The sequence below is a fragment of the Centrocercus urophasianus genome, unplaced genomic scaffold (genome assembly GCF_019232065.1).
Source record: "Centrocercus urophasianus isolate 14NV4802_14NV808 unplaced genomic scaffold, USGS_Curo_1.0 seq_667, whole genome shotgun sequence".
NCBI lineage: Eukaryota > Metazoa > Chordata > Aves > Galliformes > Phasianidae > Centrocercus > Centrocercus urophasianus.
In genome coordinates, this window is record NW_024885274.1 from 1 (window position 1) to 16,481 (window position 16,481).

A 16,481-nucleotide genomic window follows, 5' to 3' on the forward strand; every position below is an offset into this window, starting at 1 on the left:
GCGGCGGCCTCCTCGGGGAGCCGGAGTCGCATGTTCGCTCCCCGCGGAGCGGGGGCGGCGGCGCTCGGAGCGGGACGCGGAGGAACCGCGGCGGCGCGACCGGGCCGGGCCCGACTGCTCCGCTCGGGGCCGAACTCAACTGTGGGCAGGAGCCAGCCCCGCGCAGGGCACCATGGGACACGCCCGACGCCGTTACGCACGGCGCGCCCCTGACGTCCCTCCGCACGCAGCAGCAGACGCGGACTGCGCATGCGCGGCGGGCACCGTGACGGGAGGTGGGGGGGTCGGGGTGGTCGCGCGTGCGCGGGTGGCGGCGCGGCGGGGTCGGACGGGGGACTGAAGGAGCGCGGCGGGGGTCGGATCCGGAGCGCCGCTGTGCTGCGGTTCTGTCTCCGGCCGCGGTCTAAACGGAGCCGGTGCTCCGGGGCGGCCTTATGGAGAGAACGGCCGACGGGCGTCCGAAGCGATGCGAGGGCTGGGACGGGACGGAGCGGCCGCAGCCCGAGCGGAGCGGTGCGGAAGGGAGCGCGGCTCCGTCCTCATCTTCATCGGGCGCGGAAACAACCCGCGCCTCTTCACGCGGCCGCTCCTCGGCGGTTCCGCCCCGCGCGCTGTTTTGCGACTTCGCTTTCTGCTCGCGGTGCGGCACGGCGGCCGTCAGCGGGAAAAGCTGGCCGTGCCCCCGAAGGAGCCGCCGGCCCGGAGCTCAGCGCGGCTCCGGCATCGCCCGCCCCGCCCCGCCCCCACTCTCGGACGGAGAGCCGCAACGCGGAGCTGCGGACGGGGCCGCCCCACTGGGCAGCGCTACTATTGCTAATACACATGGGCTCAAATATAAAAACCACAGAAATCGCATGCAAGATGTGAATTAAGGTTAAATTTAAAAGTATTTCCGCGCAGCACAAACCCAGCTGAAGGACTCTCTTATCCGTGTATTCTACGTTCATTACTAGGGAAGGTCACCGGCCCCAAACACTGATTTAACATTAAAGAATAGCACAAAAAGCTGGGTTTGCAAGTTACTGGAAGTTACAACCTAATTAAAATCTCTCAAAAAAACACCAATATTGAATTAATTTCTCCTTACTGGAATAAACACAACATTAAATTTACCCTTAAATAGAACTTTTTTATTCAACCAAATTCAAAATGATTCCAAAACTTCCTCAGGATTACAGATATTTTTCTGTTCAAAGTCCCTTATGTATTGCTTAGGAAAAAAAACCTTATATTGAAATTTGTATCTAAACATGAATTTATTGGGAGAAAAAAAGTGAGAATCCTTTTTTGAGGTGTCCGTATCTACTTCTCCAAAGAAAAATGGAATTGTGAGGGAAAATGACTTCTTTTTTCCAAGTTACATCAATACTTTACTCAGCTTCACAATAATGAAGTGACTTCCACGCGACCCACAGTGCAGTGACAGCAGGGATGGAGCGAGGACGGCGCAGAGCTGCACGGCTGTGGCTTTCAGTCAGCTGCAATGTGCTGCACATCAGGCACCCAATGCTGAGCAACACAATTTCAAGTTGGCTTTTTTTTTTTTTTTTTTCCTTTTTCTCCTCCCAGTGAAGTTGAAATTATTTTACTTTGAAGCCTTTGGCTCAGGGGCTGGGAGGCTCCCCGCCCTGCAGCACGCAGCCCTGCACTCCCCCCACGTTATGCAGCCGGGGGGGGTTGGGGGGAGCTGTGTGCTGTGCTGCTCCATGGAAAGAACCTGCCACAACCCCAGGGCTGTATGTGGAAAGCATTATAATCTTTTACTTGATAGAAAAGTTATGTTTGCAGCCAAAAGTCTCTTCCAGGTTACCAGATGTGTTTGTGGATGACTTTCAAGATCCAAATAACCTGGTGGATGCAACAGAAAAAGAGCAGATGAGAGACCTATAGCATAACAGCCACACCAGCACTGCAGCTTAGAACACCACTGCACCGCTGCTATTGGTTTTCCTCTGCCATACATTGGGCCGAAGGGCTACAGCAGCAAAAAGAAAACAGGAATTTTGCCAGTCTGCCTATCTGAACTACAATCCAGAGTTTCCAGAGCCTGTTCTCATGGCTCGCTTTATTATGTGGCATTATTTCCCTCCCCAAATGAAAATCATCCTAAAGTTTACACTGTGTTGCGTTTATAGGCGCTGAATTAAATGATGTCATATCCAAGCCTAAAACAATTGCACACTGTCAAGAGGTTCTCATGCACTAAAGGTGCCTGCACTGGCAGAACATGAGGTGAGCCACTATTTTTAGGAAGATCAAAGCAGATGAGCAAAATGAGAGCCTAGTGATGGAACAAGAGTGCGAGGAGTTGGGAGAGAGATCAGAAAAGAAATACACTTACAAGAAAAAACCAACATTATGTGGCTTCAGACGAACAAATGCCAGGTGCTGCACGGCTCTACTTACACAATCATGCAGAACATCATGAAGACATTCCACAAGGCAATGAAGATTCGGAAATACCTAAGACTCAGCAAGAACTCCCTGATATTGTCACCTAAAAGCCAAGAGGAGAAATCTTAGACTTGAAAAATACCCAACGCCGCAGCGTGTCGCGTTTCAGCACTAGCTAAGAAATATAAGGGAACGCAGACGTACAAAAAGAGTCAGAGAACAAAATTCACGCACGGAGGGCACTGCAGAGCCGCCCGGCGCCGCCCCAAGGCCTCGCAGCCGCCAATCCCCCCCCCCCCCCCCCCCCCCCCCACGGGCTGTTACCGGTCGTGGGCTCCCTCGCCCCCTCGCCGAAGCCCTCCGTGTCTCTCCTCCTCCTGCGGGAACAGAAGCGCCGTTACCGCGCGAAGCGCCGGGCCCGGGGCTCCCGGGGCTCCTACGCCGCCCTCCCCGCCCCGATCCCCGCTCACAGTCTGAAGTTCAGCACGGCGCCGGCGTTCACCAGTAGCGTTCTGAGGAGAGACAGAGAGAGCGCATCAGACGCGGCCGGTCCCCAGCAGCCCTCCCCGCCCCCGGGCCCGGCCCGCTACCCGCAGAGCAGCAGATCGCCCAGCATGGCGGCGGTCCTGGCGCCGGAAGCGGAAGAGGCGGGCACACTGCCCGCGGTCTCGGCGCATGCGCGGTCCCGGCGCGCACCTCCCACAGCCGGCTCCGAAGCGCCCGCGCCGAACTCGGGGCTGCGGCTTTGCGTTCCGAGGGCGGCTGCACGGCGCAGCGGGGAACCGCGCGGGCGGGAAGCGCCGCTCCTTGAGGGGCCGCCGCCCGGAGCTCGAGGCCGCCCGCTAGGAGCGTAGGCCGCGCCCCGGGACAACCCTCGGGGCGGGGCGGCCGTGCGGAGGCGGGGAGCGGGGAGAGCGGCGGGGAGCGCGGCTCGCGGAGCGGTCCTACGGCCATGGAGCTGCCCGGGGCTCTGCAGCTGGGCGAGCTGGCGGCCGCCTTCGCTTCGGTGCCCGTCTTCCCGCTCTTCGACGCGGCTTACTTCATCGTGTCCGTCCTCTACCTCAAGTACGAGCCAGGTCAGTGCGGACCAGCGCTGCGGGGCGCGGGGGGATCCGCCAGAGCTGCCACAGCCGCGCCTTCTGCCCGTGCCGGGTTCCGACCGCCCCGTGCCGGGTTCTGACCGCCCCGTGCCGAGCTCCCGTCGCCGCTGCTCTGCCCGCGCTCGGTGTTCCGTTTCTCTCCATTGTCGCCTGTTCTATTTCTGTGGCCGCGCTACCCTATTTATATTCGGAGAAGCCGCAGCTGAACGCTCGTCTTGTGTTCCTCGTTCGTCCCCCCTTGGTCCCGCTCTCGCTGCTCGCAGCTCTCCGTGCCCGGGTGGCTGCCGCCGGCTCTGCCGCCTGTCTGTGCCTCGGTCCCCGCCGAACGCCGCCTTCCCCGCTGTTTTTACACGGTGTGCGCTCTCTGTGCTCTGTCGATCGGTTTCGGTGTTGCTGCCCGCCGGATGAGGCAAAGCCACCCGCTGTGCCACGTTTTGGAGTCCCCCCGTTGTCAGATTGCTGCGCTGTACAAGCAGCAGCATACTGTTCTATTTCAGCTCCCTGTAAACAGGAGTGCCGGGTTTTCGAGGCCTGATCCCTTACAGCTGTCTTCCAGCATTAAGTTCTGAGCCGTGCAGTAACAGCCAACCCCAGTGAAGATATTTTCTCTTCCAAACATGTCACCCCATAATCCCCTCAGACTGCCTAAGGCTGCAGTGAGCTTCTCGCCTGGCTCCCACATGGCAGATGAGGGTCAGGGTGGTAACGTCCCCTTTCCTTCTTAGAAGACAGCGAGGCTTAATGGAGCTGAAGAAAAATGTCCATAACTTTCCTCCTTCAGATAACTGTTGGGTTCCTATAGATGAGCTTCACATCATGGCTGTTGCAGCTGTCTCACTTCCACTGTCCCTTCAGCTGGTTCAGACGTCGGTGGGGATGGAATGGTATCAGCAGTCCTATTTAGCTCACTTACTGCTGCTCAAGGTGGATGACTGTCCGTAATGTGGATGTAACATTTCAGCATTATTTATCTGCCCGTTACTGGTGTAGCAGAGTTTGGTATCTGATATGCTGCATAAAGGACCCTGCTATCAGTTTAAGGAGATGAAACAATCTTACAGAACTGATGTTCTTATGAAACTTCCTCCAAGAAGCACAGCAGGGGGTGAAAATGGGAGAGGAATCAAACAGCAAGCAAAGCCCCTAGGCAGTGGGAGGCTGTGGAAGAAACCACACTGTATTCCCCAACAGTAACACAGTTTAAATACCTAGTTGTATTTTCTGAACTTGAAGGGTATTTGCAAACCACCACAGTACCAGTGAGGAATCCTCCAATCCCCTTCATTTATATAAAGATTAAGAATTACTGTTCTATTTTACAGGTTATCTTATGAATGCAAGAGCTGAACAGATTGCTCATGAATTCTAGAGGGCACCTAGGTTGAAGCAATGGAGAAAATGGTACTAGTATGCATTTTGTTTTAAGACTGAAAAAAATAGCATTTATTTTGAGGGCAGAATTGTTCTTTCTGATTGCAGTAGGAGCAGCAAACGCAGGAGCTAAACTTCTAATGGCTCCATTCATATGAAACCTTGTAGGGGTCTGCAGGCTGTGAGCACAGACCGTGTCTCAACTATCTGATGCTTGCTTAGGCTTTGCAGAGTGTGTGTTTGGCCATTTTATTTTACAAGCCCTTTTCTTTGACTCAATTCCTGTTGGAGCACGTTGAAAGCAAGAGTCTTTCTTAGCTCTTTGGTGAATGCACCTTCTCACTTAAAATTTACTCACAGGAGCTGTGGAGATGTCTCGCAAGAGTCCTTTTGCCTCCTGGCTTTGTGCCATGCTCCACTGCTTTGGAAGTTACATCCTCGCTGATCTGCTGCTTGGAGAGTCACCTATTCATTACTTCAGTAACAACTCCAGTGTCATCCTGGCCACAGCAGTGTGGTGAGTTCTCCTCAGCTGCCGAGCACTCAATACTGCTGGCTGTGTGCAGGACCTCCCTGCATGAAGGGAGGTATTCCATCTGTGGGACACGTGTACTGTCTTGTTTGGATTTGCTGGGGAAAGCAGAGGTGCAATGAAGCAGTCTGAGTCTTTTGTATTTCTAGATCTAGTTTGCAGTTTCTCTGACCAGCTGTCTGATGTGTTGGTAATAGGAGTGGGAACCAACCCCCTGCAGGACGATTCTATTCATAGCTGCCACAGCTGAACTGTGGCCAAACCACAGAATCAGCGTGCTGCACTGACAGCACACAGCAGAAGGGTGGCACGGACTGAAGATTTGGGGACACTTTCATTTTGGGTGCTTGTAGGTGACCTAACCAGCATTTCCTTTTCTCTGACATAACTTAGGCTAACTATACAGTACTCTTTATCTTCTCTCTTAATCCCAGGTCAAGATAAGCAAATGGGTCCTTAAGCTCCTTGTGGTTTTGTTCCAGGTATTTGATATTCTTCTGCCCCATGAACCTCTTCTACAAGTGTGTTAGCTTTCTGCCTGTGAAGCTCATCTTTGTGGCTATGAAGGAGGTGGTCAGAGTTCGCAAAATTGCGGCCGGCGTCCACCATGCTCATCACCAGTACCACCACGGCTGGTTCATCATGATGGCCACTGGATGGGTCAAAGGTGACACCTCCACTGCACCTACTGCTGTGGGGAGGGAGGGGAGAACCTGCAAATGGAGCCTAAGGTCACCACATCACTCAGCGCTGACCAGGCCAGATAGTGGATGTGTTCAGCTGGCCCCAGTTAATCACATTCCTTAGAACAGAGATTTATTCATACTCACAGAATGGCTGTCAACTGAGTCATCGGAGACATGAAGAACTGGGAGTCACTTACGGGTGCAGAGTTCAGTAACTCTTTATCATCTCCCATGTTCTACTGTCTCTGTCCTTGCCTGTGTCTTTTTAGGAAGTTCTTTCAGTGTTGAAACAGTCTAGTCAGTTTCCCCTTGTTTTGTAATTGCAGTAAGCATTTGTGCATCAGTTGCTGGAACAGAGGCGAATGCCTTTTTCCAGTATCAGGAAACACTATAGAGCTCTAGAAAGCATTTGCCTGCTCTGTTGTTTTAGGGTAACTTTATTTTAATTTTGGGGTGGATGTCACAAACCTTCCCTTTATATTGTGCTTATCCTGTGGGGATCTAAAGGAGCCAGCAGAGCTCTCTTCTGGTGTGGCAGTTCTAGCTGTTTGCTTTTACTGTTCCACAGGTTCTGGTGTTGCTTTGATGTCTAACTTTGAGCAACTGCTGCGTGGGGTCTGGAAGCCAGAAACAAATGAAATTCTTCACATGTCTTTGTAAGTAACTAGCCTGCATGTTCTGTGTCAGACTGAAAACGAAATTTGAAGAGCCATTCGGGACTGGACACAAAGTATACAAACCTTCTAGATAAGTTCTTTATTTCTCTTCTAGCCCTACAAAAGCCAGTCTGTATGGCACAGTTCTTTTCACTTTGCAACAAACTCATTGGCTCCCTGTCTCTGAAGCCAACCTCATCTTCTTTTTCACCATGTTTATGATAGTTTGCAAGGTAAGTTTACAGCAGATCTGCTGCTAACAAATCTACAGAACCAGAGAAAGGGTACAGAATTAAGAGGGGGCTGACTGTTCACCATTTTAAATTGAAACACTGACTTTGAAATGCTGCTTCCTTTCTTGTTCAGTGGGTTCTGGTGATCCTAATTTTCCTTGTAGATGCCAGTGTTTGCCCATGCAGAATTCTTGCATGATTAACTTCACAATGAAATGAAAACCTGGAAGTGTTATCTTCAGGAGAGCTAGTGCTGAGAATGAAGTACTCTGCAGAGCATTAATGAGATACTAGGACTAATTCTTGCATCTAGATTTGATAACCTTACTAAGCCACTTTGGAAGGCACTGGCTGTACGTACCAGGAAAGATCTGCTTAAGAAATTGCAGGCTAAATTCTCCATGTTATTTTCAGTGTGGTAGAAGATCCTTGTGATACAGCCTTGGATTACATAGCAACAGGGACACTTACCTGTGCTAAGTAGGATGTCCTTTACTAGTTAGTTCTTCATAGCTGGTGTATGTGGTCTTTAACTCTGTCCACTGTTGCATGGCAGGTTTTCATGACGGCAACTCATTCTCACGCCTCACCTTTTGCTCCAGTGGAAAGCTTCATCTGCCCAGTTTTCTTTGGCTCTGTTTCTGGCGGACACACCGGCCATCATAATCAGCATGGGCACTCCCACGAGGCTTCCTATCAGCCACCTCCTCCTGTGAAGTCAAAAGAGGAGCTAAATGAAGGCACAAGGAAACGAAAAGCAAAAAAAGCTGAATAAAAAAGCAACCAAACAGTAAACAGGCCAAGAAAATTCCTCCAGAGCTGTGTCTCAAAGCCGCCTGCAGTCTCCTTTATCCTCCAGTCCTCTCACGGACTTCAGAGGAGAGGTGGAAGTGAAGACACTGCCAGGCAATTCCCTGAATTTCAGTTGTGCTCTCTGTGCTGCTCCTTGCTTCTTGGTCTCTATCTCTCTATTCTGATCATATTTTCAGGGATTTATAGATTTGTGCCAGGATGATAAATGGGTGCCAGTTCCCAGCTGGCAATTATGTCAGCAATTATGATGCATCATCTTTCACTGTGTTTATTTATGAATGGAAGTATGGTTTGTGCTCCCACAACTGTTCCTGTGAGTTTTCATTGGCCTTTTTGATGTCCCCCAGAACAACAAACTGTTTAGACACAATCAGTGTGGAAATTGGATTTCATGCTCGAGGAAATTAAATGGTCTGTTACAACCCTGATCTATTTTTCCCAGCTCCTGCCTCTGCCATGTCTCCAAATAACATGATATTCTGTGTGCAATAAGGAAAACAGCTCTGGTGTCCTGGCCAAATTCTACTCTGAAATTACATTTTTCTCATCCAAGTTCCCTCTGATTCTTAATGAATGGTCACTTTCTTAACTAAGACTTTGTTTGCAGGACCCTTGAAGCTGTAAAATGCTCTTAAATGCTATCTATTGGTACTGTTATTATTTTAAACTGTTTTGTAGTGTTGATGCTCTGTTTGCAATTGTGTGTTTCACCTCAAACCTGATTGTCTTTACTTGAGAAAGAAGCATGTTTTTGGTTTGTTTGTAATCCTGTGGGATATAAGAAGGGTACGTGAGTGTAAATAGGTATTTATTACTATTTATTTATAACTGTCAGGGCACCTAATTAATGGACCTGAAACTGCTTTTTAAATCTTTGCATCTTTACATCAGGAGAATTGGATACTTCTAAGTCTGGGCTGTGCTTGAAGTGGTGATTTTGGTGTGCTGGGGGCAGCCTGAACGCTGACTGTACGCAGGAGGAAACGTTTCTTATATTCTTAAAGAAGGTTAGAAAGGCTGAAGAAATAGATTTCACACCAGCTGATTAGAAGTACTTTAATGGACTAATAAGAGAGCGCCAGCTTAAGAAACAGAGTTTCCTTTGTAGGTCCCTTTTTGCCAAACTACTGATCTGTGCCCAATGAGGGAGGGAGAATGTGAAATGCCTTGCATGGCTCGGAGCAGTCAGTCAGCTTGCTCATGTTCTGCTGAATGAATACTGGCTTTTAGATTAGTTTGAAGCTGTTCCTGTAACAGATTTTGTTCTTAAAAGTGTCATCTTAAGCATTGTGCCCTGGAGACCTTAACTCATTCTGAGGTGGGTTTTTATCACTGATGGCCAGGATCACTGCAGTGCTAAAAGTATGCTGGGGGGTGTAGTACTGGGCTTTCAGCTAAGCAGGGTGTCACCATCCCTAGCAATAAGGCTTGCTGCTGTCGCCTTGCAATGAGGAATAGAAATTGAAGGATTTAAGAACAGTCATTGCTTGGTTGTTGTTTTGTTGGTTTTTTTGTGTGTGTGTCCCTATTCCAAAATTGAAACTCTGGTATTAATTTTGGAAAAAAGAATTATTATATACAACCAGATAAAAGCCAGTAAGAGGTCAAATGATTTGTAGGTTGGGTTCTTAAAGTGCCTTAACTTTGTGAGTTTCCCTCAGAAGAAAACAGCTTCTACCTGACAACAGTCTGGTTTTGCAAATACTGGTCTACAAAAACCTGATGTATCACTGACATGCATATAAAGAATGGTTTATGAGATGTCTGATTCAAGGGGAAATTTGTTATATAAAAGCCCTTAACAAAATAAAAATTGTGAAGTGACTCTGATTGTCCAATGGCATTTGAGGAACTGATGTTTGCTGCTTTTACTCTCGCCAGTCTTAGAAGTCACACCTTCCTTGATCTTGTTGAAGCCTCCTTGACCCAAGGAGAAAGTGATTCTGGTTGGACTTTGACATGTCCTACAAGTACGTCTGAGCACGTTAGAGTCGGAAGCAGTACGATAAAATATCACTGCTCTTGTTGTCCAAGTAGCTTTTTTAAGACTTCAGGGAGGGATATAAAGAAACTAACTTGTAAAGGCCAAAGGGGAACGTTTTGTACCTGTTGACTCCACCTTTCCTTTTGTGACTAAAAAATGAAGGTCATCACTTGGGACAGGTATGTATAAATCTGCAGACAAACACAATTCTAGCTTATTTATATGGAGTTTCAGTATTTGTATTTAAAACAAAGAAAGAAAGAAACAAACAAACAAACACCAAAAATGCTTTGAATGAATCGGACCTGGACGTGCTTGAGAAATGGGCAGCCTCACCTGGTGAGTGGCAACCAATGCACAGCAGGGCGTGGGGCCAGGTGGGCTTTGAGATCCTTTCCAGTCCAAGCATTCCGTGCTCAAGCACAGTGCTGCTATCAGCTGCTGCTGAGCGCCAAAGCCTTTGCTCTTCAAAATACTTCTGGTCAAGTAAAATCATAGCTGCTAAGTAAGAACAGATAGGAGAAATATTCTGAGATACCTTAAAATTAAAGCTCTGTACCTTTAAGGTTCTTTATCTGGAATGTGATTAGTATCAAGAAGACAACTGCCACAAAGAGAGGTCACAACTTTCATTTAGTGGAGCCTTTTATAGTGAGAGATAAGGAACCTTTCTTGAATTTCCATGGCTCAGCACTGGTAACCTACGGTACATTTCAGGCAAGCCTTCTTCATTCCAGCTAGCAAAGATGTTTCTTTCAGAGGTAACTTCTTTTTAACTAATGCTGTAGGGGCACAGGGTTCAGTACAGCTTCTATGCATCTCGGAAGCTCTCAGTTGCCTGTTGGTGCTGCTTTCTGAAGGCTCTCTCCAGCTGGAAGGAGAACATTAGCTGGGCATTTCCCAGCAGGTTAATTAACTTGCTTCCCTGCCACAAAGAGCAAAGGAGCTCCCTGCCTGGATGACTCAATGAGGACCTGCAAAGGGCTATTGATTTTTGATGGGTTTCACTTATGTCTCCTCAAATCTAACTCTGAAAATGTTAATTAGTACTCCTTACCAGAACAGCTGAGAATTTAAGTTCCTTTGGAATGTGAGATTTAATACCAATAGAAAAGAGGGTCTGTGCAAGTCTTACACATATTAAGAACAACAACAACAACAAAAAAGAATGTTTCACATCGCTTAGCCATTCTGCTGTCCCATGACGTCCATTTCAACAAGTTTTGCTCAGGACTTGGACAGAATAATAAAAAGAGCAGGCAGCTGAGAGTATGCATTTCAATGCTTTGAGAAACCCTGCCACATCCGAAGTGTGCCATGCTGTGCAGAATGTTCCCAGCTCCAAGCTGCTGCAGCGCAGGGTATGAGATGTGCGTGCCAGGGCTTAGACTTCCACAGGACAGACGTCATTGCCTTCAGATAACTCCTGATACTAACTCTAGTGAGACGTAGCTAAACTTAGCAAGAGATTTAATCCTGAGAGAGGCCGTAGTTGCCCAATGGAAAAAGTAAAGTGTTTCATTTGCTGCTCTCAGCATTTCTTGCTGATTGACAGGTTTCCCTTTTCTTTTGCAGACAGAAGCCAAACCAGCGTCTACAGCTTTCAGCATTGCAAATTAGCTCTACAGACAGGGAAAGCTCTACTGCTCTTAAAGCCTTTGTAGAAAAGAAATAATAATAATGAAAAAAAAAACATAGGAAATGTAGATTATTATTATTAACAGTAAAGGACTTGAGAGATCAAAGGAGAAAACTTCTACGTAAAGATCTTGTGTGAAAAAGGGCAAGGCCAACAGAGGGCCAAGCTGGAGGGACTTGTGTTCGTGTTCTTCTGTAAGGAAAAGCTAATAAAATGGGTTTGGATTTCAACAGAAACCAGAAGTGCAGCCCTCCCTCGGTAGGCACACACAAAACTACTCCCAGCTGAGTTCAGTCCTGCCTGCGTGCTCCATGCAGACAGCAGCCCGAGGGGCCGTGGGGGATGGCAGCTCACCAACACTGAGAAAACAAGTTCCCATCCCCAGCCTGCACTGCCACTGTGACTCACAGCTGCTACTCACCTCACCTCTGAGGCGACATTTCTGACAAAGAAGAGAAGTTTATCACTCTGATAGTGTTAAGATCAACATTGAAGAACAGCTTTGAGTCTGGCCTCTCGTTCACACGTGCCCAGCATTTGCATTTTTCACACATTCTCCAAGGAAGAAGTACCACTAAGGGTTTCTTGACACTTATCTTTTCCTTTATGTTCTGAAAGAGAATGCAGGGAGGATTTTTAGAGAGCCTGCAACTGAAATCCTTTAGGAAGAATCAGTATGAGATAGTGATTTCATCTTACCTTTAGGATACAGGTAAGCTGCAGACGTGGAATGCAGGAAAACAGGTCTGATATGTTTAGAGGCTTAAATGTTTTTATAGCCTAAGGAAATTCACAATGGCCCTGGAAAAGATTTGGTTGGTTGATTTCGTTTGGTTTTGATTTGCAAATTGCAGAAACTCCCTGCTCACCAGAAAGTAACGCTGCATTCCTACAGCAAGCAAGCTGTTTCTCCTCCAATTAGCCCAGTCCTCGATTCTTCTCAGTGATGCTGGCAATCTCGACTTCCCAAAAATGTCTGCTAACCGGGGACTTCTGCTCCAACTGTAACCAACTGCTTGAATCAGTGGATTTGTTGGTGGCGAGGACTGCTGTCATCAATACTACGACAGGTACGTGCAGCACGACGTACAAACTGCACATTGCAGAGTGCTGCCAAGGCTCATCCCAAGGCTCCAGTGTTGTTTTGATGTTGATAGAACAAAAGCATTATTACATATTTCTCTGTCGCTATCTTCCAGTCTTGGTTTGCCTGGATGGCACTGATCACCCTCATCCTCCAGACTGTGTCTGCTGTCACCTCTCCAGCATGGTATATTTTAAGCAACCTTAATGGAGCTGACATTTTCCTCCATTACATCGCTGGTTTTGATCACAGAAGCTTGAAGAATAGTCTAAAAATGCACTTCAGACTCCTGAAGTTGACAGTTTAGATTGAGACTGATGATGGCTAAACCCAGATGAAGGCTTTCTGTAATGTTAGTTTCTTGCAATAAGAGGCTTCATCTCCCTGTTTGATTTATGACAGATTAAGATGTTGGTTAATCTCTTCTTACTTGATTAATCTTCACAGACATCCAGCCAAGTACTGTGTCCAAAAGGAGCCTGTTACATAAACACACATTACCAATTTTTCTTTAATTATTACTCTGTATGCCAGAGGGATACAGAGGGGATACAGACAGGGATAGACAGCAGCCTCTTCAGTCTGACTTCAAGAGAAACCGATGAACTCAGCTCCTTGGGAGGTCTATTTTCTTATCTCTGCCTGCACCATTTGACAAAGGGAAACTGTGAAAGGGAATAGCCATGATCCTGGGTGTTAAGAAACTTCCTTTAAATACCTGAGTGCCTAAACTCTCTATGAAACAAGTAGTGGTACATTCTCACCACTAAATAAAATCTCTAAAAAAATCTAAAATACAGAGAGAATTCCTAGAACAGAGAAAGGCAGCCAACAAAGGCACCTCAGCTGTGTACAGCACCTGGTATGGAGCACATCTGCCCTCAGGAAAGACCCTGGGGATTCTACCAGGTGACAAGCACCAGTTGCTATAGAGATAGCAGTCCTCTCCAAATACAGAGAGATGCTCCAGAATGCATCTCAGTGCAGTCAACCACTTCCTACTGCTCCTGTCAAAATAGCTGAAATTTCCCCAAGATTTCCAGTGAGAAAAAAAAAAAAAAAAAAAAGGGACAAGACAGCTGTCTGGAGACAGGCACTGCTACTGTATGCATTGCTATCAATCACCTCCCGACTAAAGAGCAGCCTCAACTGGGAACTCAGCAGGTCCAGAGGGCAGCATGAGCTTCGGCTCAGACACACATGAAGATCTGCTCCATGAAAAGATGGTTCCTTTTCCTCACCAGCCCTCCAGCCTGACCCGAGTCTTTGTGAGCTCAGATTTTTCAGGTAAATAAGCTGAAATGTCCTGAAGTTGCTAAATGCACCAGGTGCTCTCTCCGTGAATTTGCAAGCTGTTACACTGTGGTGACACTGCTGTGCTCAGGAGCAAAGCCTGTAGCTTCATTTGTGAGCTGTACTTCACATACAGCTTTATTCTGTCACAGAGAGAGCAGCTTGAACACTAATTAGAAAAGCAGGTTTTGCAGCACTGCTCTTCTGTCTTCTCAGAATTCACACTCCTTCCTCAGTCCTGTCACTCCATTATTTTCATGCACATTCTACACTGTAGCCCTCTCTATCTTATTGAAGGACCTGGCTGGGCAGGGCCAGTTCAGATCATTATGAACTGTACATCACATAAAACACAACGACGGGAGCTCTCAGGACCACCACACTCATGTTCTAAAATGATTTTCATCTCTGCCCTCTTTGGACAAGTCTAATAGACACAGAAGTGCTGGCCAGGCTGCTTTTCTTTGTGCCTTCTTACTTGGAAGCGATTGGGAAGCTGTGCCAGCAGTACCTCAGCTGGGTCAGCATCTGTCCCTACCCCTTCTCATTCAGTTGTGTGGATTTCTCCACCTTCCTGGGCAGCCCCTCCACACAAGGCTCACTGAATTCCTCAAAGGTAGGATTAGCCCTGATGATGGCTACAGCCCAAGAAAACATATAATCATCCGTTATGAACAAGATCCAAATAATAGTAGTACAAATAAATAGAGCAGGGAGACAGAATGTATTTCTCTAGAAATACCATTTTGCCCATGAGTTTACACAGGCAGAATAAAGGCCTATTTGCCTTTGTGCTCGGTCATGCACCAGTCCCACTTGCAATTGCTTCAACAAATGAGAATAGAGAAAGTGGGTCATTTTGTCGCCAGGACAACAAAAGCACACACTGACCTAGATATGTCTGAGGGAACCTAATCTTGCTGTTGGCACAGACTAAGGAGTTCAGGCAGTGTTGGGCGTTTCCAGTTGGGGAAGCACAGCATATTAACAATCTCAAATTGTTTCTTTTTTTGTCTGCAGCATCAGGAACAGATTTCCCTCTTTGTGTCTCGCAGCAGGCATCACAGTGATGGCACTTAGTTCTGTTTACCAGCTGCTGGTGGCAGGTTCCCAGCATGGCTCAATGCTAGTCTGGAACATGGAAGTTATTGAGATGCTGCACACCCTCCCTGGGCACTCTGGTGAGCATTCTTCATTTTTTATGGTCGGAGAGCTTCTTTCACATCTGAAAAGAGCTTCAACAGCTTGGCTATTACCTCCTAGCCATCAGCATCCTGCCAATCGCTGAAAGCACCGAGAATCCCTTGGTTTGTTAATCCTCCTCTCTTAATTTATAGCTGAGGTGAGGTGTGTGAAAGCATTTGGAAAAGGAACCTGCGCTGTCTCGGCTGCCGTGAATCACAATCTGTGCATGTGGAGTTTGATTTTCAGCAGAGTAAAGTTCATTATCCAAGACAAACATATTGAACAGCAGCCCTCCCACCACCTTTACGTGGATGAGTGGCACATGACTGTGTATTCTTCTGCAGACACAAAGGTACGGCCCTTCTTTAAATGTGCTGAAGGAACAAGTACTTTAGGAGCTACAGCCACAATAACGGAGGTTGTGCACACAAAAGGTAGCTTAGTCCTCGCTACTCCTGTCTCTTCTACCACCTCTTCATTAGGTCAATGCTTAGCACCTGGAGACAGCAGCTCATGAAAGAAAGCAAGTGGGTCGAGTGTCTCCAGATGCTTCACACATTCCTTCTAAAATAACCCTGAGCAACTGCCCAATATTTGCCTTGCAGTGTTAGGACCAACATATTTTTCTTCGGCTTTGCTTATGTCTCAGTACAAATTAGTCAAGCTATATTGTTTCACCTCTTTAATAGGACTACATTGGTAGGCAAGTATGATGGTATTAACAGTAAATTACTGCCCTAAGCTGTCAGGAGGAGCCAATCGACAGGATTTATGGCACTCCAAGTCCAAGGTCTCTATGAGACATCATCTATGGTGTCCTGAGGAGAAACAGAGAGCACGGCTTATCAGTTCCCCTCTCCCTCTCACGTAGCAGCAGCGATCCAATTCAGAGTTCCATTGTCTGCTGAGAAGGGAAGCAGAGGAAGTGCCTTAAGGGAAGCCCAAAGCCGGGGACGCGCTTCAAGCCCTTTGCTCTGTGCCTGGCCCCGCAGGCGGTGCAGTGCGTGCACATCTCGGGGCTGGGTCACAGCATCTGTGAGAGGTTCTGCTGACCCTCAGAGCCACTCCTCAGCACTGAGTGCAGAGAGAGGGACGGGAAGAACCGCAGCACACAGCAGTGTGACCACGGCAACCCTTCTGGAAGCCTGGTTTGTACCAGCAAGCTGTCCCACGGCTGTAAAATAAACGGCACACACGGCCGCTGCCGTCCCGTCCTGCCTCAGAACGACGCGCTTCATCCACAACACCCGCAGGTCCCGCACTGCGCCGCTGCCACGTACCGCAGAACGAGCGCGTAAAAAACAGCCAAAACGAATAAAAACGGCGCTTGAGCCAAAATGCCACAGCGGGCGCCGGAGCCCCGTTCGCGCCCTGTAATCGCAGCCCAACACGAGCGGCCACCGCGAGGGCCTCAGCCTCCCGTCCCCGACGTTTCCCGCCGATCCCCGGCGCGGTGCCGCACCGCTCAGCCCCCGCAGCCCCGTCCGTCGCTCGGCCCCATTCGGGGCTCA

General features: G+C 48.2%; 2 protein-coding genes and 1 long non-coding RNA gene across 8 annotated transcripts; 1 reads left to right on the forward strand and 2 right to left on the reverse strand.

Annotated features, from left to right (window-relative positions):
- Window positions 1–1,108: 1,108 nt before the first annotated feature.
- SMIM7 (small integral membrane protein 7) lies at window positions 1,109–3,043 on the reverse strand. Its single transcript, XM_042837085.1, has 5 exons — window positions 2,985–3,043; window positions 2,865–2,906; window positions 2,719–2,771; window positions 2,407–2,497; window positions 1,109–1,848 (listed from the first exon to the last, which is right to left on the reverse strand). The coding sequence occupies exons 1-5, from the start codon at window positions 3,008–3,010 to the stop codon at window positions 1,833–1,835; spliced, it is 228 nt and encodes a 75-aa protein (XP_042693019.1). The 5' UTR covers window positions 3,011–3,043; the 3' UTR covers window positions 1,109–1,832.
- A 286-nt stretch (window positions 3,044–3,329) lies between these two features.
- Window positions 3,330–9,628, forward strand: TMEM38A (transmembrane protein 38A). Of its 4 annotated transcripts, XM_042837082.1 has the most exons (7): window positions 3,385–3,470; window positions 4,817–4,895; window positions 5,226–5,382; window positions 5,880–6,064; window positions 6,652–6,739; window positions 6,855–6,972; window positions 7,529–9,628. In XM_042837082.1, exons 3-7 carry the CDS (start codon window positions 5,237–5,239, stop codon window positions 7,745–7,747), a joined length of 756 nt encoding a protein of 251 aa, XP_042693016.1. In that variant the 5' UTR covers window positions 3,385–3,470; window positions 4,817–4,895; window positions 5,226–5,236; the 3' UTR covers window positions 7,748–9,628. The 4 variants fall into 4 exon arrangements, with proteins under 4 accessions (XP_042693014.1, XP_042693016.1, XP_042693015.1 ...); XM_042837080.1 differs by lacking the exon at window positions 4,817–4,895 and having other exon boundaries at window positions 3,330–3,470; XM_042837081.1 differs by having other exon boundaries at window positions 4,817–5,382.
- LOC122170329 lies at window positions 3,570–16,379 on the reverse strand. 3 transcript variants are annotated; one of them, XR_006171734.1, is made up of 5 exons: window positions 12,108–16,379; window positions 11,830–12,019; window positions 10,106–10,270; window positions 7,444–7,682; window positions 3,570–5,495 (listed from the first exon to the last, which is right to left on the reverse strand). It is a non-coding gene; the product is annotated as an uncharacterized LOC122170329 (long non-coding RNA). The 3 variants fall into 3 exon arrangements; XR_006171733.1 differs by lacking the exon at window positions 3,570–5,495 and having other exon boundaries at window positions 6,817–7,682; window positions 10,106–10,267; XR_006171732.1 differs by lacking the exon at window positions 3,570–5,495 and having other exon boundaries at window positions 6,817–7,682.
- Window positions 16,380–16,481: the final 102 nt, after the last annotated feature.

Excerpts from the sequence above, each read along its gene's own strand:
- TMEM38A (XM_042837080.1), top strand. The coding sequence starts at position 3,347 with ATGGAGCTGCCCGGGGCTCTGCAGCTGGGCGAGCTGGCGGCCGCCTTC. Across the intron at positions 6,065-6,651 it reads GGCCACTGGATGGGTCAAAG|GTTCTGGTGTTGCTTTGATG; the intron begins GTGACACCTCCA and ends ACTGTTCCACAG. Across the intron at positions 6,740-6,854 it reads GAAATTCTTCACATGTCTTT|CCCTACAAAAGCCAGTCTGT; the intron begins GTAAGTAACTAG and ends TTTCTCTTCTAG.
- SMIM7 (XM_042837085.1), bottom strand. The coding sequence starts at position 3,010 with ATGCTGGGCGATCTGCTGCTCTGCGG. Across the intron at positions 2,772-2,864 it reads GCCGTGCTGAACTTCAGACT|GAGGAGGAGAGACACGGAGG; the intron begins GTGAGCGGGGAT and ends CTGTTCCCGCAG. Across the intron at positions 2,498-2,718 it reads GGCGAGGGAGCCCACGACCG|GTGACAATATCAGGGAGTTC; the intron begins GTAACAGCCCGT and ends CTTGGCTTTTAG.